Source organism: Nicotiana sylvestris, chromosome 9 (assembly GCF_000393655.2).
Source record: "Nicotiana sylvestris chromosome 9, ASM39365v2, whole genome shotgun sequence".
NCBI classification, from domain to species: Eukaryota; Viridiplantae; Streptophyta; class Magnoliopsida; order Solanales; family Solanaceae; genus Nicotiana; species Nicotiana sylvestris.
This window is the reverse complement of record NC_091065.1, coordinates 81,947,563-81,967,524: the sequence shown is the minus strand read 5'-3', so window position 1 is coordinate 81,967,524 and position 19,962 is coordinate 81,947,563. Positions and strand designations below refer to the sequence as shown.

At 38.6% G+C, this 19,962-nt stretch overlaps 1 protein-coding gene across 1 annotated transcript; it reads right to left on the bottom strand.

Moving 5' to 3' along the window:
* Positions 1–303: 303 nt before the first annotated feature.
* On the bottom strand, positions 304–957 carry LOC138877843 (uncharacterized). The gene has a single exon (XM_070157486.1). It carries the CDS (start codon positions 955–957, stop codon positions 304–306), a length of 654 nt encoding a protein of 217 aa, XP_070013587.1.
* Between the last annotated feature and the right edge of the window lie 19,005 nt (positions 958–19,962).

Here is a 19,962-nt window from a genome sequence, read left to right as displayed (position 1 = left end):
CCAAAATTGTTCCTCAAGAGCAAGAAATTTGATAAGTTGTGCTTGAACTTTGCACAGTCTTTCCCTATTTGCCCGAGTTGGATTTATTTCAAATTGAGCCTCATGAACCTTGACGACCTCTTCCAAACTAGATATCTTCTTGAAAATATCTCCATATGTCGAATTGCTCCATTGTGACAGTCCTTTTTTCACTTTTTTCATTTTGTGGTTGAATAAAGTGAAAGGATTTGTTTCAAAATCTGCGTTCCAATTTGCATTGACCACATCTTTAAACGTCGGATGTTTTGTCCAACAATTGAGAAATCAGAAGGATTTCTTTATCACAATCGATTCAAGATTACATTTTAGCAACATGGGACAATGATCGGATCCAGTATTTGGTAGATGAGTGACTTCTATTCCAGGAAACATTTGTTGGAATTCAATGTTAGCCATACATCTGTCAAGTCTCTTGAAAATGCAATCTTCCTCCGCTCTTCCATTCCACCAAGTATATATACTTCCCTTGAATCCCAAATCAAATAGATTACAGGTGTTCATGCAATGTCGGAAATCGTCGACTTTATTCAAAGTCACTGGACGTCCCCCAAACTTCTCCTCATCATCCCATATGACATTGAAGTCACCTCCAACAAGCCAAGGAACATCCATATCTGCTGCCATTGCGTATAATGAATCCCAAAGCTCTATTCTTTCTATTGCATCACACTTGGCATAGACCAAAGTAACATTTTGGACAATGTGTGTTTCTGTATGAGTCATTTGTAATGTCAGCTGCTGCTCCATGTCATATAGAATTGTGACGTCGTACAGTTCGTCAACGAAAGCCCACACCTTATTTGAAATGTTAGAAAATGCTTGAGAAAATCCTATTTGTCTTCTGTATAATTCCAACTTTGAACCATCCTGCATTGGTTCCATGAGACCAACAAAATCGAAATTATGTTGTCTATGCATTTTTACGAGCCTCTCAAAGGCTCGTTGCGTATTGACGGATCTAATATTCCAAATAATTGCATCCATTAACAATTATTTGATTTAGAACAACCTCGTCGAGTTTGGATCCCAGTAGTAGGCATGCCAGAATTGTTTCTGTTAATCTTTCCTTTTTTTCCTTTTGCAGCAGATTTAACTTTGGCTATATGAGTTGGAGAGATATCACCTTTTCTTGCCACATTGATGAAGTTTTGAGTTGTGGATTCCTCATCTAAATCTCTACCATTTCCCAGAATGTTTTCCTCTTCTTTTTCTTGATTAATAACTGGTCTTGCCAATTCATGAGAGGGACAACGAGTCATTACACCTTTGGTATCATTATACTTGAGTATCCTCACCCTACTGTTATGACCAACCTCTTTTTGATTGTCATTTTTTTCACTCATCCCTTGTTCCCCTTGAGCATTGAATTTTAATCCATCCAATTTATCATTTTTGTCCAAGTGCATTGATGCGCCTGTATTTGTTGTAGCTGGTTGTTTCCTGGCTTCACTGCAGTCTGCAACATTATTTTCCTCCTCTGGTATGTTTTTGACCTTTTCTCTGTTTTGAAACAGAGTATTTGCTCTGTTTGGATCTCGAGTATGTTCTGCTACAATAGCTGCATTATCATTTACACTTTGATTTTCCTCCTCTATGACCTCCTGATCAGCTTCAGCTTCTTCATTTATTCCTTTTGGAATTTCTCCTTCTTTAGAATCCTCCTCAGCTTGATCGTCCCAAAGTTTGCCACTAGTAAGAGCTAGTCTGTCCTTCTCATTCACTTGTTCCGATAATCCATATGTCTCTTGAGATGGGATATCCTGACACGAGTGATTAGTGGTAACTAACTTGCTTCCAAAAATCTTATTAGCCCATTGTGCTGTGGACTCTTGTTTTGTATGCTTTTGATGCTCATTCTCTTTACCAGAAAGATTAAAAGCCATAGCATTTGGATTTAACTGGTTTGTATCTTTTGAAAATTGTTTTGTACTAGCAGCATATTTTGGAAGTTGAGTAATAGCATCTGCAGTTGCCGTCACATTGCCATTTGGTTCCATGTTAGCTCTATTTTTGCAGCAGAGGTTTCCCCTATCAACATCAGATTATTTCCTTCATTGCCATCAGGTTTTTCCATTCCTAAAACTGCAAAGCTATTCCGAATCTGGACATGGTCTGCCTGCTCATCTTCGATCTCCACCAATGCCAAAACATTTATCATTTGATTCTCCTTGGTTGCAGCACTCAATGCCATAGTCTTATGTCCTGTTTTTGTTTGAAAACAATTCTCATTATTGACAGGCTTCACACGCTTATCCTTCACCTCTTTCCATTTTCCTCCTACATGTCCAGTAGGCTTTTGACCTGTGAAGATCGCCAGAGTTCCTGTAGCAATAGCCTTACCTTTAGACTTATTCTGAGTATGTGAAGTGTCATCGACCACTCCCTGCATTTTAGTCACATTGTCATTATCTTCCAGCTGATTGGCATCTCTTATTGCATTCAATAATTGCCTTGCATCACCCTGAAGCTGTTCAACACAATTCTCATCCAAATCAGGCTCTCTATAGTGTAACTTTTTATTTTTCTTTTCTACTTATGTAATTCATTTCAGTATTGATCTGTAATAATCTATTGTAAACAAGTATTGGGGCTGGCTAGTGAAAAGGGGAGGGTAGTTATGTATGCTATCAACATCAATGGGTAGAAACCATGTCTTAGGTTTACATTTCCTATATGTGCATTAGAATCCACGTGTAATATCAACCCATTCAAAGCATGTCATGCATTAGATACCATGTTCTTAGGTTTACTATTTCAGCATCTCATTTTGCATCACTTTACCACTTAGAAATCCTGCTTTAGGCTAAATAACAACATCAACATAAAATTGTTGCTCCTGCACTTCTTGAGGTCATGCTGTAACTCTTTGGGCATTTAGAAATCATGCTTTAGGAATTCTGCAATCACTCTACATTTTCATATGTGCACGTTAGATACCCTGTTTTAGGATCTTGTTCGCACTCGCTCAGTCACACCTAGTTAAACTACTGATGCATGAAAAAGGACATAAAACAGTCTCATGTTTGATTATCCTGTTTAAGTGAAACTGGTCACAATCCCTACATGTCTTTGCAATATTTAGAACAACATGCTTTAGATAAAATAACTTCCAAACTATTTTTTAATAATTCTAGTAACGACTACATATTATTTTACGCTTAGGCAAGTCTTAGGTAATCAACTTTAAAATAAAACCAGAATCGTCTTTGTGATTAATGTTTAACTGTCAGCATGTTAAATTCAGTAGGCAAGCTTGATTAGGACTTCTTCTCTGGGTCAGGGTATAAATCTGACTCTGCTGTTATCACTTAGATGCCATGCTTAGGATCTGAATTTAGACCTTAGTTGTGTATGAGTCATGCTGTTTATGTGTACTGTGTGTGGAGGTATATCTGAGCCTTTCACTGGTCTTTCATGCTCCCCTTAATTGAAGTCCTACTTGTTTATTAAATGTCACCTTAGTATTTTACCTTTAAACTTGAGGGTCTACCTAGAACCCCCTTTTATAGGATATGAGTCCTAAATACCTCCGGGACTAATAGGAAGGGACGGGTAACAACATGCAATAGGGGTCTAGACCAACCCTCACTTTAATTACCTTCACGGGGCGGGAAAAGGTAGATATGGATATAATAGTGCGTTAATACCACGTGTATCCCCTCTTTGAGGAGTGTCATACTGGGTATTGCATTGATGTGATCCATATTATAAACAAACCTAGGACACCCCCCCTTTACATTCACAAATATGCTTAGATTGTAATTCTTTTAAAAATCTTGCTTTTCATTAATTGTTTTTTAAACACTTGTATATTGAAACTTAAATCCCCTACTATTTTAGCCATACTTGTTTATTTGCTAATTGTACAAATTTACAAAAATTGTTTGGCCGGGAACCACACTAGTGGATCCTGAGGGGTGCCAAACATCTTCTACTTAGGATAATTTTAAGCCCTTACCTTGTCTTTGGTTATCAAAAGTAGTCATAAATGAACCCTATAGGTGCCCTAACGCACCTTAAATTGTTAGGTGGCGACTCTTCAAAAAATACAAACCCCCTTTCCAAAAGGAAAGAGTTGTCCCAACCAAAATGTCATAAACCCGATTTCGCGAAAAAAGGGGGCGCGACAGCATGGCGACTCTGCTGGGGATATATAGGCTTTTACCATTTCATACCGTTTTTGTGAATTTGTACCCCCCTATGAGCAATTATTTGTTTAATTCCTTTAAGCGTTTAATTTCTTCTTCAAAAGCAAAACTGACATATCTTTCTTGTTTTCTTCCTTTATAACTTCTTTAAATTATAAAACTGTTGTATTTATCGCTTTCTTAACGTGCAAATACATGTCAACATGCTTTTAATTATTGCATAATCATGCTCAATATCATACTCCACTCATGCCAAACGAATACTATAGCAACGCTTGATGAGTGGTTGCGCCCTTCCTATATCATTACCCCCCATAAATTCGAAAAGGCTTATTTGCAGTAAAACTAGTCGATCAACACCGCAGTCGACAGGTCTGCACCTTCCCCCTTCGAGTTGTCCGCTCAAGGGTACCAGTCTAAAACCCCGTAGGAACCTTACTCTGTTTAAATTGCGCATGGATCATGGTCAAACCTAGCCGGGTCAGTTATGTTGTCCACGTAATGATCCTTTAAGATAGCATTGTCCAAAAGTCTACTGGGTTTCCCTAAACCCAAAAAGACATCACCACGTTTTATGCATTAATTTGGAGAACTAAATGTCGATGTGTTGATCATAAATGTATAAACAGCCGAGTCCGGTGGGGGTAGGGTCTAACCCTTTTTTTGCAAACAATGAGGTATGAGGTCCCTAGTTTTGGTATGGCTAGCACGCCCCCACTCTTACTAGACTGGTGGAGAAGTTTTCCACCAAATGACAAAATCAATGAGTGGAAAGAGAGGGCCGCCAAAGCTAGCGAAAAGTTAGAATATCTGGAATACAGTCTGCTGGAGTTGGAAGGAAAAGTGAGGAAGAGAGTCACCAACTGCCAAAATGCTAAGGGAAATAAAGGAGAACACCTGGCAAAGGCATTTTTACCGTTGAACCTATGCGAATAGGAGGATTTGATCAACGAGAGCATTCAACCTGAGGGAGGTCCTTCTGAGGCCAAATAACTTAGGTTGACTGGCTTTCCAAATGTAATAAGGCCAAGTGCCAGTAGTGACTTATTATTATCTTAGTATCATTTTGGGATTCGTCTATTTTATATTATAAAATGAAGCATTTATTAGCATTAAAAGTTCTCCAAGTCTATTTGTCGCTAGGCCTACCTCGGGCACAAAGAGGTTCCCAAATTAGGACACGCATTACATTCCCGCACTATGTGTTTAAAATATTGCAATACTTTTTATAATCCTCACTAACTTGATTACCTTTTGTTTTATTTTTATTTTTATCATTCCCCTTCCCAAAGGTTAGTTTGTGCACTCTGGCATCATCATCTTATTTCACAAGATCTAGGGGCCCTCCACCTACTCCTCCTCTTAGTCCCTCTAAAGGCAAGAACAAAGGCTAGTATAAAATGGAAGATTTAGACAACATCAGGAAGGAGAACACAACTGAACGGGTAGAGGCCACTGATGGCCAGGGTATTCGGGTTCCTAACGAGAATATGTCACAACTTGAACAAAAACTGTTGAAATTCCAAGAAGAGCTCGATCAAGTTCGAAATCTGGCAAACCTGTCATTTTCCCTCAACACCCCAGATATCAACTTCCCCAATGCTCAAAACCCTACACCTCCTAAAAATATCCCAAAATAGCAGAATCATCCCGCGCCTCATCATCACGCTGCTCCACCAAAGAACCAATGCAACACCTGCCATACCCCAAACAACACTCCACTACTCATCCCAGAACCTCAGAACTCCACAAACGACCATTTCCACACCCATACACCAGGCCACCATATCACTTCTATCTACGTGGAGACCATGCCACACTCTAACCAACCTATCTCATGCACACCTGAGTCTGATGAAAAGGATATTCTTATCAGGAACTTGGCCGAGGAACTTAAGAAAGTGACCAACCAGATTCAGAACGTTGAGGGAAGCATAGGAATCGAGGGGCTGAACTATGAGGACCTTTGCATACATCCTGATGTCGAACTGCCTGAGGGGTACAAACCTCCTAAGTTCAAAATGTTTGATGGTACGAGTAATCCAAGGGTCCATATGAGGACATATTGCGACAAGCTGGTTGGAGTAGGGAAGGGTGAAAGGATCTGTATGAAGTTGTTCATGAGGAGTTTGAAAGGAGATGCATTATCTTGGTACATCAGCCAAGATTCCAAGAAGTGGTCAAGCTAGGTAGGCATGACATCTGACTTTATGGACAGATTCAGGTTTAATACAGAGAACGCACCAAATGTATTCTATATCACGAATTTGAAGAAGAAGCCCACGGAGAAGAGGAGCAAATGAACAAGTTCTTTGTCCGGGCTCAGGACCCGCAGTACTATGAACGACTGATGATGATTGAGAACCACAAGTTCTCCGACATTATCAAATTAGGTGAAATTATTGAAGAAGGTATTAAAAGTGGTATGGTTACAAATTTTGAAGCATTGCAAGCTACGAATAAGGCTTTACGGTCCGGTAGTGTGTCCAAGAAAAGGGACGTAGGGGTCGTGATGGTTTCACAAAGGAACAAGTCTCCCCTTAAATACCAAGCTTACGTAACACCTCCACTCATATACCAGCCAACCCCAAATTACCAAGCACCCTTATACCAAGCTCCGCTACCAACTTATCAGTCATCTCCACCTCCTACATATCAACCTACTTCACCCAGATACTCCCAACCCTTTCATGTCTACCATCTCCACCTCCTACATATCAACCTACTTCACCCAGATACTCCCAACCCTTTCATATCTACCAAACTTATAATGCTCAACTATCCCACTATCAATCACCCCCTACACGCCAAAATTTCCCTAGACCCCGACCTAATTTTGATTGCAGAACTCCAAAACAATATACAGCCATCGCTGATCCGATCGACCAACTATATGAGAGGCTCAAAGCTACTGGTTATGTTGCCCTCATCCCTGCTGCAACCCCTGAATCCTTCTTAGTAGGTTAAATCAAACAAGTCCTGTGCATACCACTCTGGCATGAAAGGGCACACCATCGATGAATGCCGCTCCTTCAAAGATAAGATACAATCTTTGATTGATAACAAGATCATTGTGGCAAAGGAACCTGCTCCAAACGTCCGCAACAACCCTCTGGCAGACCATAAGGGTGGAGGTATCCACATGATTGAAGTAGATGATGATTGAGATCCCAAGGGATCAATCAGTTTGATCGCAGAAGGTGATGACCCGAAGAAACCAACAATTACTCTCAATCCAATCATAGTCCAGATCCAACCGTCTGAGGACATTGAGGTGAATATGTCTATAACTCTTAAGTTTGAAGCAGCGCCATCCGCAAAGGCACCGACACCAATTGAGGTTGAATTCGTGTCTACGGCAAATGCACCCCCACCATTTGAGGTTGCAGTCTTGCCACCTAAGGTACATGTTCCATTCGAAGTGAGGATAGCCGTGCCGATCCCAGTGGCAATGTCTTCCAGGCCACCCTTCTATACAAATGTTGTACCCTAGGACTATACATCCGAGGCAAGAAGGAAGGGCAAGGCCAGGATTGAAGAAACTGTCGCAACATAGGGTATGACAAGAACTGGTAGAGTCTATACCCCTGAACATCTGGTTGAATCAAGCAAGTAGGCCTCCAGTCGACCACCCTTATTGAGACAGGTCCGGATGACCTTTGAAGGAAAATACAGGCTAAGGAATATTCGGTCATCGACCAGTTAAACAAGATGCCAGCACAAATATCCATTCTCTCTTTGCTGCAAAATTCTAAGACGCACAAGAATGCTTTGTTAAAGGTTCTAAATGAAGCATACGTACCAAGTAACATCACTAGCGGGGAAGTGGCTACTATGGTAGGACAAGTTCTAGAAAGCCATAAGATCACCTTTTATGAGGATGAGCTACCACCTGAAGGGCTGGGGCACAATAAAGCACTGCACATCACCGTGCAATGCGAAAATTATTTCATCACCAGAATCCTGATCGATGGAGGTTCCAGTCCTAACATTTGTCCGCTGGTAACACTCAAGAAGTTGGGTAAAGGGCTGCATGAGACAAAGGATTGAGCAATCAATGTGAGAGCCTTCGATGGTTATCAAAGGTCCACCATTGGTGAGATTAGTCTATGCCTGCAGATGGGACCAACCTAGTTCGAGGTCGATTTCCAAGTATTAGATGTACCAACGTCTTACAACTTGCTGCTGGGACGGACATGGATTCACGTTACTGGGGCCGTAGCATCAACATTGCATCAGGTAGTAAAGTTTGAATGGAACCACCAGGACGTGATCATTCACGGCGATGGTAGCAACCCTATATACAGTCGCCAGACCATTCCAGCAATCGAGGGAAGAAGGAAGCTAGGAGGAGAAACTTACCACCACATTGAACAGGTCAATGCTATCGATAAAGACAAATGGTGGGATATCAAAATCGAGAGTAGACTAAGTTGGAGTGGGTATGAATCTGGCAAAGGGCTCGACAAGAACCTCCAAGGAATCTCTAAACCTATAAAACTCAAGAAACATGGCACTACCTTCGGTTTGGGATATGAATACACCTGGGAAGAATTCAATAGCTAGTCGCCACCATGGCGTGGTACTTACTACCCACTAGAGCAGTCGATACCGCATTTGGAGCAGACCTTCCAATAGGCCGGCATTATCTATAGGTCAGATGAAGAAGAAGCACTTGCAGCAGTGAAGAACTTGTTTATAGAGGATAGAGATATGGACTGTTGCATTATTCTCTAGGAGGAGATAGAGGAAGGCCCTTCCATACAGGCTGTGAATAGAGGAACACATCTCAAGATTTGGACCATCAGGAAAACCAAAGCCCGACGAGCCTCGGGGTAGCAAGGCTAAAACAAGCATTATTCACTGTTTTACTTACTAAATGATTTTCTTTTTGCATTTTTTCAATTCCCATAATAAGATCTTCGATGTTTAAAACAGTTATTCAATTTATCAAAAGCATTTTGTTTTTATTTTTCTTACAAATTAATATTTATTGCTATCGTTTTTTCTCCTTGATTTACCAATACAACATTACTATTACTTGTCTTGATGAACCAATGACTGTGACATGTAATGAGACAACGCAACAAATGGACATGGATTTAGAGGAAGATGACATACCTAACGAGATTGTCAAAGAAGTTGAGAACTTTGAGAAAATACCTAAGTCCAACCTGGACGAGACCAAAATTGTCAACCTGGGAGATGCAGAAAATGTCAAGGAAACGTGAATCAGCATTTACCTATCGCCATCAAAGAACAAAAAATACACAGAATTTCTAAAGGAGTATGAGGACATATTCACCTGGTTGTATGATGACATGACTGGTCTGAGTACGTCTATTGTGGCCCACAAACTGCCAACCAATCCAATGTGTTCACCGGTAAAGCAAAAGCTCAGAAAGTTCAAGCCTGATATGAGTTTGAAAATCAAAGAAGAAGTCACCAAGCAGATCAACGTTAAGTTTCTCAGGGTAGTAGAATACCCGACATGGTTAGCCAACTTTGTGCCAGTTCCAAATAAGGATGGGAAGGTCAGAGTCTATATCGACTACCGGGATCTCAACTGGGCCAGTTCGAAAGATGACTTCCCTTTGCCAAATATACATATCCTGATTGACAATTACGCAAAACACGAGCTATAGTCATTCGTAGATTGCTTTGCTGGTTATTATTAGATCTGGATGGATGAAGAAGATGCTGAGAAAACGACTTTCACTACGCTATGGGGAGTGTACTGTTACAAGATGATGCTATTCAGCCTGAAGAATGCAGGGTCCACTTACATGAGGGCCATGACTGCTATTTTCCATGATATGATACACAAGGAGATAGAGGTATATATGGATGATGTCATTATCAAATCCAAGAAGGCCACTCACCACATAGAAGATATGAGGAAGTTCTTCAATAGACTACGGAGATACAACCTGAAACTAAACCCTGCAAAGTGCGCATTTGGGGTTCCTGTTGGGAAATTGCTCATGTTTATTATGAGCCACCGAGGAATAGAACTGGACCCATCTAAGGTCAAAGCCATTCTAGAACTACCACCACCAAGGAACAAGAAGGATGTGATGAGTTTCTTGGGAAGGCTTAACTACATCAACCGATTCATAGCATAGTCTACATTTATCTGTGAGCCAATCTTTAAGATGTTAAAGAAGGACGCCGCCACCAAATGGACCGGTGACTTCCAAAAGGCCTTCGACAAAATCAAGGAGCCCTCATACTTGCAGAAATGGACGGGGAAGTCTGGCCAAAGCCGATCAATTCAGATGCAGTCAAGCGTTACTATGTGTAATCGTTATGCTTTCCTTATATGGTGTAAATTGAACTATGCCTGACCTAATTCCCATTTAAGAGGGGATACGTAGGTAGCCCTATGGGTTTGGTCATAACGCAATAAAATTTCATTTTCCCCCGCAATTGGAAATTGGGGCATAATTTTGAGGAGGACCCTCAAAATTCCGAAGTAATTTCAGCCGATCGCCACACGAGCAATAGTTAGAAACGTCAACCCATCAAACTGGGGCAGAATTTTGAGGAGGATCCTCAAAATTCCGTAGTAGGAGAGGTTGCAATGTCCTGAACTACGTCACAGTCGTCAGTTCATCTAAAAGTTATTTTAATTTATGTCATACTTTTACAAAATCATGCATGTTATTATTGGAACTGCTTTGTTTAGCAACGCTACCCCAATAATACAGACGATATCACGAGATCAAAGTCGAACGAGTCAGGCAAAAGCTAGCGGGGATACGAACTAACCTCTCCCCTTAACTCACGATTTTTCTTTGGATGCAGGCACTAAGATTGTGAAATCATTAGACATACTGTACGCCCACGGGACAAACATTGTTTAAAATATGATTATCAAAACCATTGCACTTACCAACATTTGCTATAAGCACACACCGGTGATGTTCCGTATGTCACAATGTTCCCAGTAATCACAACGCCGCAATCTGCTATTAGCTAAGAAAACTCTACAATCATTTGTTATCTTATTTCTTGCATAAGGCTGTCATTCTGCCTTTCGATACTAAACGCTGTCTCCATCTGCATTTGCATTGCATAAGGCAACTATTCCGCCTTCCAATTTGCATAAGGCTACCATTCTGCCTTCCGAGACTAAATGTTGTCTCCATCTGCATTTGCATTGCATAAGGCTACTATTCTGCCTTCCAATTTGCATAAGGCTACTATTCTGCCTTCCAATTTGCATAAGGCTACCATTCTGCCTTCCAATTTGCATAAGGCTACCATTCTGCCTTCCAATTTGCATAAGGCTACCATTCTGCCTTCTGAGACTAAACGCTATCTCCATCTGCATATGCATTGCATAAGGCTACTATTCTGCCTTCCAATCTGCATAAGGCTACCATTCTGCCTTCCGAGGTTAAGCTCTACCTCCATCTGCATCTGCATCACATAAGGCTACTATTCTGCCTTCCAATCTGCATAACACTACCATTCTGCCTTCCGAGGTTAAGCTCTACCTCCACCTGCATCTGTATTTCATAAGGTTATTATTCTGCCTTCCAATCTGCATAAGGCTACCATTCTGCCTTCCGAGGCTAAGCTATGCCCCCAATCTTCTTCGAAACTAAGCGCTATCCCAAACACTATTTATCTCGCTTCTCTTGCGGGCTAAGTTCCTCCCTTCAATTCGCAAGACTGGGCTCCGTCTTGTCCGCACCATACTATTGCATCCTTCATGGGCTGAAATATCGCCAACTCATCCAAAGGTGTCATTATTCGGAGGCACCATCTTCATAGCCCAAGAACACCATGTCATAGCCTGAGGATCTCTTTCCATCTTTTACGTATCATTATTTAAAGGCGTCATGGTTCGGAGGCACCACCTTCATAGCCCGAGAACATCATTTCATGGCCTACGAATCCTGCATCAAACAACTCATGGCCCAAGACATCATGGTCTGAGGATGCCATTCCTAACCGTCCAAAGACAACGTTCATGGTCCGACGGAAATTTGCATCATGTTTAAATTTATGCACAGTATACGCTTGTGTTTCTTCTATTTGCAGGTAAGACGATGAGCAGTGGCTATCCCAGCAGGAGCGATCCCACTCCAGTTCCCTCAAGCCATATCAAACCTAACCATTGCTGTAAACCGTTCACTCACCCAGCCCTAGATGTTGCGCCCATTCTTGAAATGGATTCATCGGTATACTCCATTGATGGATCCTGAACTACATACAACTTGATTCTTGTAAAACTAGTACAAATCTTTCATCCTTCCAAGGTAAAGATGGGCAGTTGTTGATACCCAATTTTTCCTCAAACTATTTTTAAATTTGCATATATACCTTCAAAATCACTTTTTATAATAATTGGTATTTCTCCATAATTTTCCATATTATTAATTTATTTTTTTAATTTCTTTAGTACTTTATATCCAATAATTATTCATAAATTACATTACCAGAAATTTCAAAGTATTTCTTAACTCAATATATCATTTTTAATCCTATTAGGATTTAATTATTTAACAAATTAGCCAATTTGGCATTGCTTGGCTATAATTACAATAATTTTGCAATTATAGCCTAATTGTACACTTTATGCTATTTTAATTCAATAATCAATCATTTTATATTTTAAATATTAGTTAATTACTTAATTTCACCTATTTAGCTTTAATTTAATTTTATCTAATTATTAGCTATTGTTATTAATTATTTATCTAATTTTGATGGGTATTTAACAATTAGCCATTCTTATTTAAATTATAGCCTAATTAAAGCTAGTCTAAATTAAATAACCCACCAAACCCATGCCCAATGTACCATACCATCCGGCCCAAACTCTCACTCAATCTGAACTGTTGATTAATTTCAATCAACGGTCCAGATCCCCCTTACCATAATTAAACCCTAAGACTACCCTCTCTCCCTCTCTCATTCTCTCTCAACCGGTCTCTCTATATTCCTCTCTCTATCTATGGTTCTCTCTAGAACTTTCTCTTCTCCCCTCCTCTCCGATGGACCCTATCCATCTTCTCTGTCCACCTCCCTCACCGGAAACCATGGCCTCTCATCATCTCTTGGCCTCTGCCTCACCCCACGCCGGTTTGACACTACCTTGAGGTCCTCAGGTGAATCTGGAGCGGTTCAACTCCTACCCATGCTCCTTCATGCCATTTTTCATCCACCTCCGGCCGTTCGAGTAAGATCTATGACTTTTCCAGCTAAAACCGGTAACATTTTAAGGTTTTCTCATCTTCTCCGGGTTCTTTGAAACCCTAACTCTTAATACTTTTCGATTTCTTTTAGATATATCTTAGATCTATGTATATTATCAGCTTTTGTTGTATTCCTCAAAGGTTTTTCCGATTTTTCTAAAGTAACTCTTCATCTTCGAACTAGGGTTCTTAAACACCTTTTCAAAAATGCTTTCTTCTGATTTTTTTTGGTATTAATCTACGACTCTCACTATATTTAAACATTTGTTTGAGCCTTCTCCTTTATCCGAGTTATTATGTTGAAAACCTTAATTTTGGGCTTTAGTTTTGGATTCTGAGTTCGTCTTTACTGTTTGTTCATTCGATTTATCTGTATGTTTGATTCTCATGAATATGCTTTGATTAATTAGAGTATTTTATGATTTTTACCCTAGTAATGTCTTATTAAGGTTTCTGATCTGGTTCTTCCTATTTATACTTTGTTTATTGGTTTATTCATGGAAGTCTATACTATTTCCCTTAATATAGTACCATTTATCGATTCGTGAATCCTTCATTTACTATGTTGATACCCTTATACTAATTTTGGCTATTCTATTCCTATTTTCATAACCCTTAAATTATTTTTTTACCTTATTATGTGGTTGACTCTATTATTAATTGATTTCCATTATTATTTCCTTAATTAAACCCTTATGTATCTATCCCTAATTACATATTTTGCACCTATGTTGTTTGAATTCTTTCTTCATTTGTTGTCTGCTTTCTACCGTTGGTAAATTACTCCCTTAATTAAGGAAAATTTGGCTGATTTTCATTCTTAATTGATTCTGCAGTTCTATAATTGCTGAACAATTGATTCCTGCCTTATTTACCTAGCTTTTAAACTATTATATACACTCTCTTCTCTTTTCATTACAAAACACAGTAGTTCAAAAACCCTCTCTCACGCAAAGACAAAACATTCTTCTGCTCTCTCTTTTCTCTGGTTATTTACTATTGTTTTAAGTCAGCTGGCTGCAAGCCAAGGCTGATTACTCTACTCTATTGCCCCCTCACTTTGTGTTTACTTATTTACGGGTATGTTCTGATTTCAATTCAAGTTTCAAAACAATGTGTTTCTTTTACTGTTTCATTTCATTATGTTTCTAGTATGTTTTCACTTATGGTTCTGTTGATTCAACTTGCAATTGATATATTTACTTCATCACTCCATCAGCATGCTTTTGAAGGTCTCCCCTCCCTTAGACTCATCATGTTTAAAAAGGGTCATTCCTTTCCTGATATACCCCAATGTGGCCCTTCTTTACTTGATTTCTAGCATGAACCTCTCTGTGCAAAAAATATTTGGCTATCCTCTAATCCATGGCCTTCCGAGGTCATCGGAGACCTGTACCAGCCTTCCTTGGCTCCTATGTGTTTGTCCTTATGGTTTCAAGGCCAGACTATGCAGTGCTCTAGTCCAGTCTTCGTTCGATTTTAGTTCATGGCCCTTCTCCGGTCATCATTAACCTTTCTCCAGTCGGCCATGATCATTCGAGTTAGACCCTTGACTCTCCTGGTTAGATCGGTAACTTTCGAAGCCTTTCTCATCTTTTCTGGGTTTTCTGAAACCCTAATCTCTAAGGTCTTTCGATTTCTTTCAAATCTACTTTAAATCTATGCTTGATCTAAACTTTTAAGCATCTTCTCGAAATTTCTTCAATTTTGCTTTCAAAAATGACTCTTTATCTTTTTCCGATTAGGGATTTTCCTGTTAAGTTATTTCAAAATCTCTTCTCTGACTTTTAATATGTTTAAGATGTGCATTTGTTTGTTTAAAATCTTTATTGACTCGTCTCTTTACCATCTTTCGAAATCGTTGTTGTTGAAAATTCTAAATTCTTGTGGGTCTCAGTCGAGTTCTAAAAGCTGTTTGTTAGATGAGTGTTCGTTTGGTTAAGTTTTCTTTGATCTATTTTTAGGGCTCGACTATTATTGAAAATCCTATGGCTTTGGGTGTGAAACTATTTGTTTAAATGTCTAACTCGATTTGAAGTTCCTTGTTTCAGAATCCCTTTTCCTTTATGTGATTCCTCTGACTTTGGGTTTCTACTAACTTTAAAACTTGACTATGCCTGAAACCCTAACTTTTCAAAAGGTTTCTCATCTGTTACTGTGAGACCTTTGCATACTTCTGATACCCTATTTTTTCTTTACTATTGATTCAATGTGACTTGACCTGCTTGATTAATATGCTTCAAATGTTTGCTTTACTACTAGCTTATTTCTGCCACTATTTTGCATGTTTGTGATTATCTCTTTTGTTTGGCCTCGCATGTCTGATGATTCTGTTCACTTTATTTATATGCTGAAATTTCTTCCTTGATTAATCTTCACCCTGTGTTTGATTTCAAAAGTTTCCCTTTTATCAACCCTAATTTCACTCGCCCGTTCAAAATTGATTGACTTTTTTCACTTTATTGTAATATTTACCTTGCTGAATCTATTTCCAAAATAAGTATATTCTGTACTTAGACTTGATTACTTACTGAATGCTTGTACTACTTCTTTTATGGCAATAACCAGTCCGTGTCTAAACTGATCGCTTTCCTTATTTGAATCTGTTAAACAATGATTCCTTAATTAAAGGAAATCACCCGTGTAATTGATTCTGACCTATGATTGTTTCCATGTTTGTATCTTATTACTTTTCCTTCACTCGTTTTAAAAAAAAAACTATAAATACCCTACACCCCTATTTTTTCAAGGACAAACCAATTGAATTCAAAAACACACACTTCACTCAAACTCTCTCGCTTTTCTCTGTTACTACTTGTGTTGCTACCTTGTCTAGCTGGCTGAAAGCTAAGGCTGGGCTGTGGGAAACTTGCCTACTTTTTCTTTCTGCATTTGCTTTCTTTACTGGTATGTCCTAATTACTCTTCCAGCATCAACAACAGCATGTTTCTTTACTAATTCCTTCACTCTTACCTGTTTCCTGCTTATGTTTAATCGAGTTTCATTATCAAGCATGTTATGATCTGCCCTTTCCTTTTTCTAAATTAATGTTTTCTCATGTATGAACCCCAATACCCCATAACCCCTATGTGTTTGTATATTTGTTTGAGGGTATGTCAGCATCATACATTGCTGTGCACGACCTTAAACCTGACCCTCCTTGGGTCATATGTTCCACATCCCCTATGTGTTTGGTATCTTTGGTTGGCTTGGGGCATGATCGCATTGAACATTGCTGTGCATGACCTAAACCTGATTCCCTGGGATCATAACCTCCATATCCCTTCTATATGTTGTGTGTTCTGGTTGGTTTATAGGCATGACAACACCATCTATTACTGTACGTGCCCAAACCTGGTCCCTGCCTAAGGATATATGCTCGTTGCAATGTATTTCCAAACCCTGACCCCTTTGTGCAATTGTTGATTCTGTGATTTTAGCTTTACTGCTACTGTTTTCAACTCACCCGTCTCCCCTCTCCATTCTCCACTCAGTTCTAAATCTCTACTCCTGCACTTCCATCATATTCTTAGACTTAAGTTCTGCCCCTCTTATGTGTGCCTTGACTTGGGACCCATGATCTCCCTATGAACTTTGACACATAAGGGTTGACCCTTCCACACTACACTCGTCTCTATTTAGTTATGCAACTTGGGTGTGAGCACTGCCCGGGGTCCTCTTGAGACCTTTAGGGAACTTTGACACACTCATGTCTGAGAAAAGCTTTGAAACAATGGCACTTGAGGTGGTTTATTCCATAACTCAAAGAGGAAGTCAAGAATCAGGCTTCCTCTAGTTGTATCTTTTCTTTTGTGCTTCCTTGATGTAATTCATTGTCTAGTCTGCAATAATTTTGTAATAAACATTTGGGGGCTAAGCTAGTGAAATGGACTAGGTAATTATGCATGCTCAAGGGTAGATATCACGTCTATAGGATCTAAATTTCTGCATGTTTAATGCCGCAATTTAGATATCATTTGTTGTTTTGCATGTTTAATTATACATCTAGATATCATGCCTATAAGATCCAATATACTTAAATTTATGAATGTTCTACATTTAAAGAATATGCCTATAGGACCTAACTTCTACATATTGAATTCCATATTTAGAGAACCTGTCTATAGGACTTGTCTTAATTTATGCATTACCACACTTAAACACTATTCTTACGAACTAATGGGCTAAAAATCAGATATCATTTTCAGTACCCCCTTTCGTAGAAATCATACCTATAGGGATGCTGCATGCTTCAATTCACGCTCAACTAGATATCATGTCTATAAGATTAAAAATGAGTAACACTAGATATCCTGCCTATAGGATCTGAAACCAATTTAAAATCAGTTTGACTCTGAATCAGTTTTAAACAACCTTACTCTTTACTTTAACGCGGTTTCGAAAGCATGCCTATAAGATCCAACTCGTTCGTCTTCAATTGTTACTGTTTTGCTTCATTCTAAATAGATACCATGTCTATAGGATCTCTCCTAAACGCTTAGGCAAGCCTTAGGTGATAACAACCAAAAAATTGAATCCGCCTTTGTTAATTGCTTCACTACCAGAAAATAAGCCTATTGCAATGCTTTTTTTTGCAACGACTTTACAACTGTTTCGATAGCATGTCTATTCCAATGGTTATACGCGTTACAATATACTTTAAGCCCTATTAAAACACTTCTAAAATAGAACTGTCGTGATAGTTGCTTAACCGTTGCCACAAATGTGTCTACTACAATGGTTGCAATAACCGTTGTAATAGATCTCTTTGCAGCGACAATTTTCTTTAAAAAATTAGTATATTAGGATGCTTTTCATTTCCCTCCTTATTTTCCCTCTTATAATTTTCTTAACCCCAGCCTAGGTCCATCCGAACTTTTAAAAAAGTAAAGAACAATAAAACCTCCTCTAATTTTCCAAAGTCATTCTTGCCTAAAAGTCATCGAACCCCTAGTTCTCTATTCCTAAAAGTATTGTCCAAATGATCCAACGAACTAGTCCCAATAGCTCTAGCGATGGCGACATCTCCGGCAAGGGCACAAGGCCACATCTCTGGCAAAGCACACGCCTTTCTAAAGCTTCCTCTCGTTAATATTGGCTACAAACCCTAACCGAAGTCACTGAATCCGGCAAATAGAGAAGACACCGAGTCAAGAAAATACCCTTGCCACTTCTCTAAAACTTCCTCCTCACAGACAACAATGGGATCTTGTTAGAGTCGGACGAATGGAGAAAACCCAGTAGGAATTGCTTCTTAGATCGTCTGTAAAACCCTCGTCACTAGGACTTAGGGTACCAAGGTATTTTTCTCTATTCTTCATTGTTATTTTCTCTACGTCATTTTTAACTTTGTAGATCTTTGTACCTTGTGCTTGGTGTTTAGATTTCTCATTTTCCTAAGGTATTTTGTGTTTCTTCAATTACCGATAACCTTTGTTGGAATTTTTTGAAGTGAAATCTTCAATTTATGCTACATATATTTTCAATTCTTTATGATTTGTTTGTTTTATCCTTTTTTGTTAGAGGGCAGAGATATTGCGGAATTGAATGCTTATGTTTCATATCTCGTACCATTTCATTTGAACAATATTTTTGAGTCTAATGACAGAATATTGTGCAAGGAACTCAATAGCATAGCAGCAAGAACAAATATCAAATTTAGTAAATTATTTTTTCTAAAGAGAACTAACTGAATATATGTCATGTTTCGTTTTGTTTTTTTCTAAAGATTTACTTTTTATATTTATTTTTCATTCTTTTTGGTTCGAATTCCCTTTAGTAGAAGAGGCACCTAAGGTAATTTATAGGTCTAAAAATAAGAGATGATACAGGAATTGATTTAAGTCAAGTAGACAAAAGACCCTTTAAATATCTCAAGCTCTCACATATAGAGACTTCTAAGTGTAAAGTATCTTACATGCACGAGCAAATTTATTCTTTATTTAACTTTGTGTAGTAGTTAAGATTGAATTGTCAGTCATGCATATTTTGTATAGGAAAAACATAACAAGGCTTCTAGATTTCTAATGGTAAAATAGACAAATTTTTTCAGTTACTTAAATTTATGTCAACTTCTCCTATATAATTCATGCATCATTTTCTATGTTTAAAAAAACAAGAATCGGATGCTAAAAGAAAACTCAAAATATGGAACCAATACACCTCTTTTGCAAGCTTATATTCCACTATTGTTAATTCTAGCACTAGTATTGAACTGTGAAGTAGGTGAAACTGTGATTTATTATGGACAAAATGGTCATGAAGGGACATATGTTTGCTCTATCATATTTTATTTGTTGATATAAGATTATATGTCAATTCATAAAATGTTTCTCAATTGTTTTCAAAATTTTTGAGCTAAATGTTACTTTTTTCTTTTGCTTTAACATATGAATGATATATCTGATTTGTGGAAATTAATATGGGACTAGGCCAAGCAGTAGCATATCAAGAGTACTAGAGAACTGTTAGTTATAAAGACAGCCATCCTGAAGCAAGGGATGTCTAACTCTGGAATCTCTTTGCTTATTTTGAATTTTGAACCTCAAATTATATAACCAATATTG

Excerpts from the sequence above, each read along its gene's own strand:
- LOC138877843 (XM_070157486.1), bottom strand. The coding sequence starts at position 957 with ATGCATAGACAACATAATTTCGATTTTGTTGGTCTCATGGAACCAATG.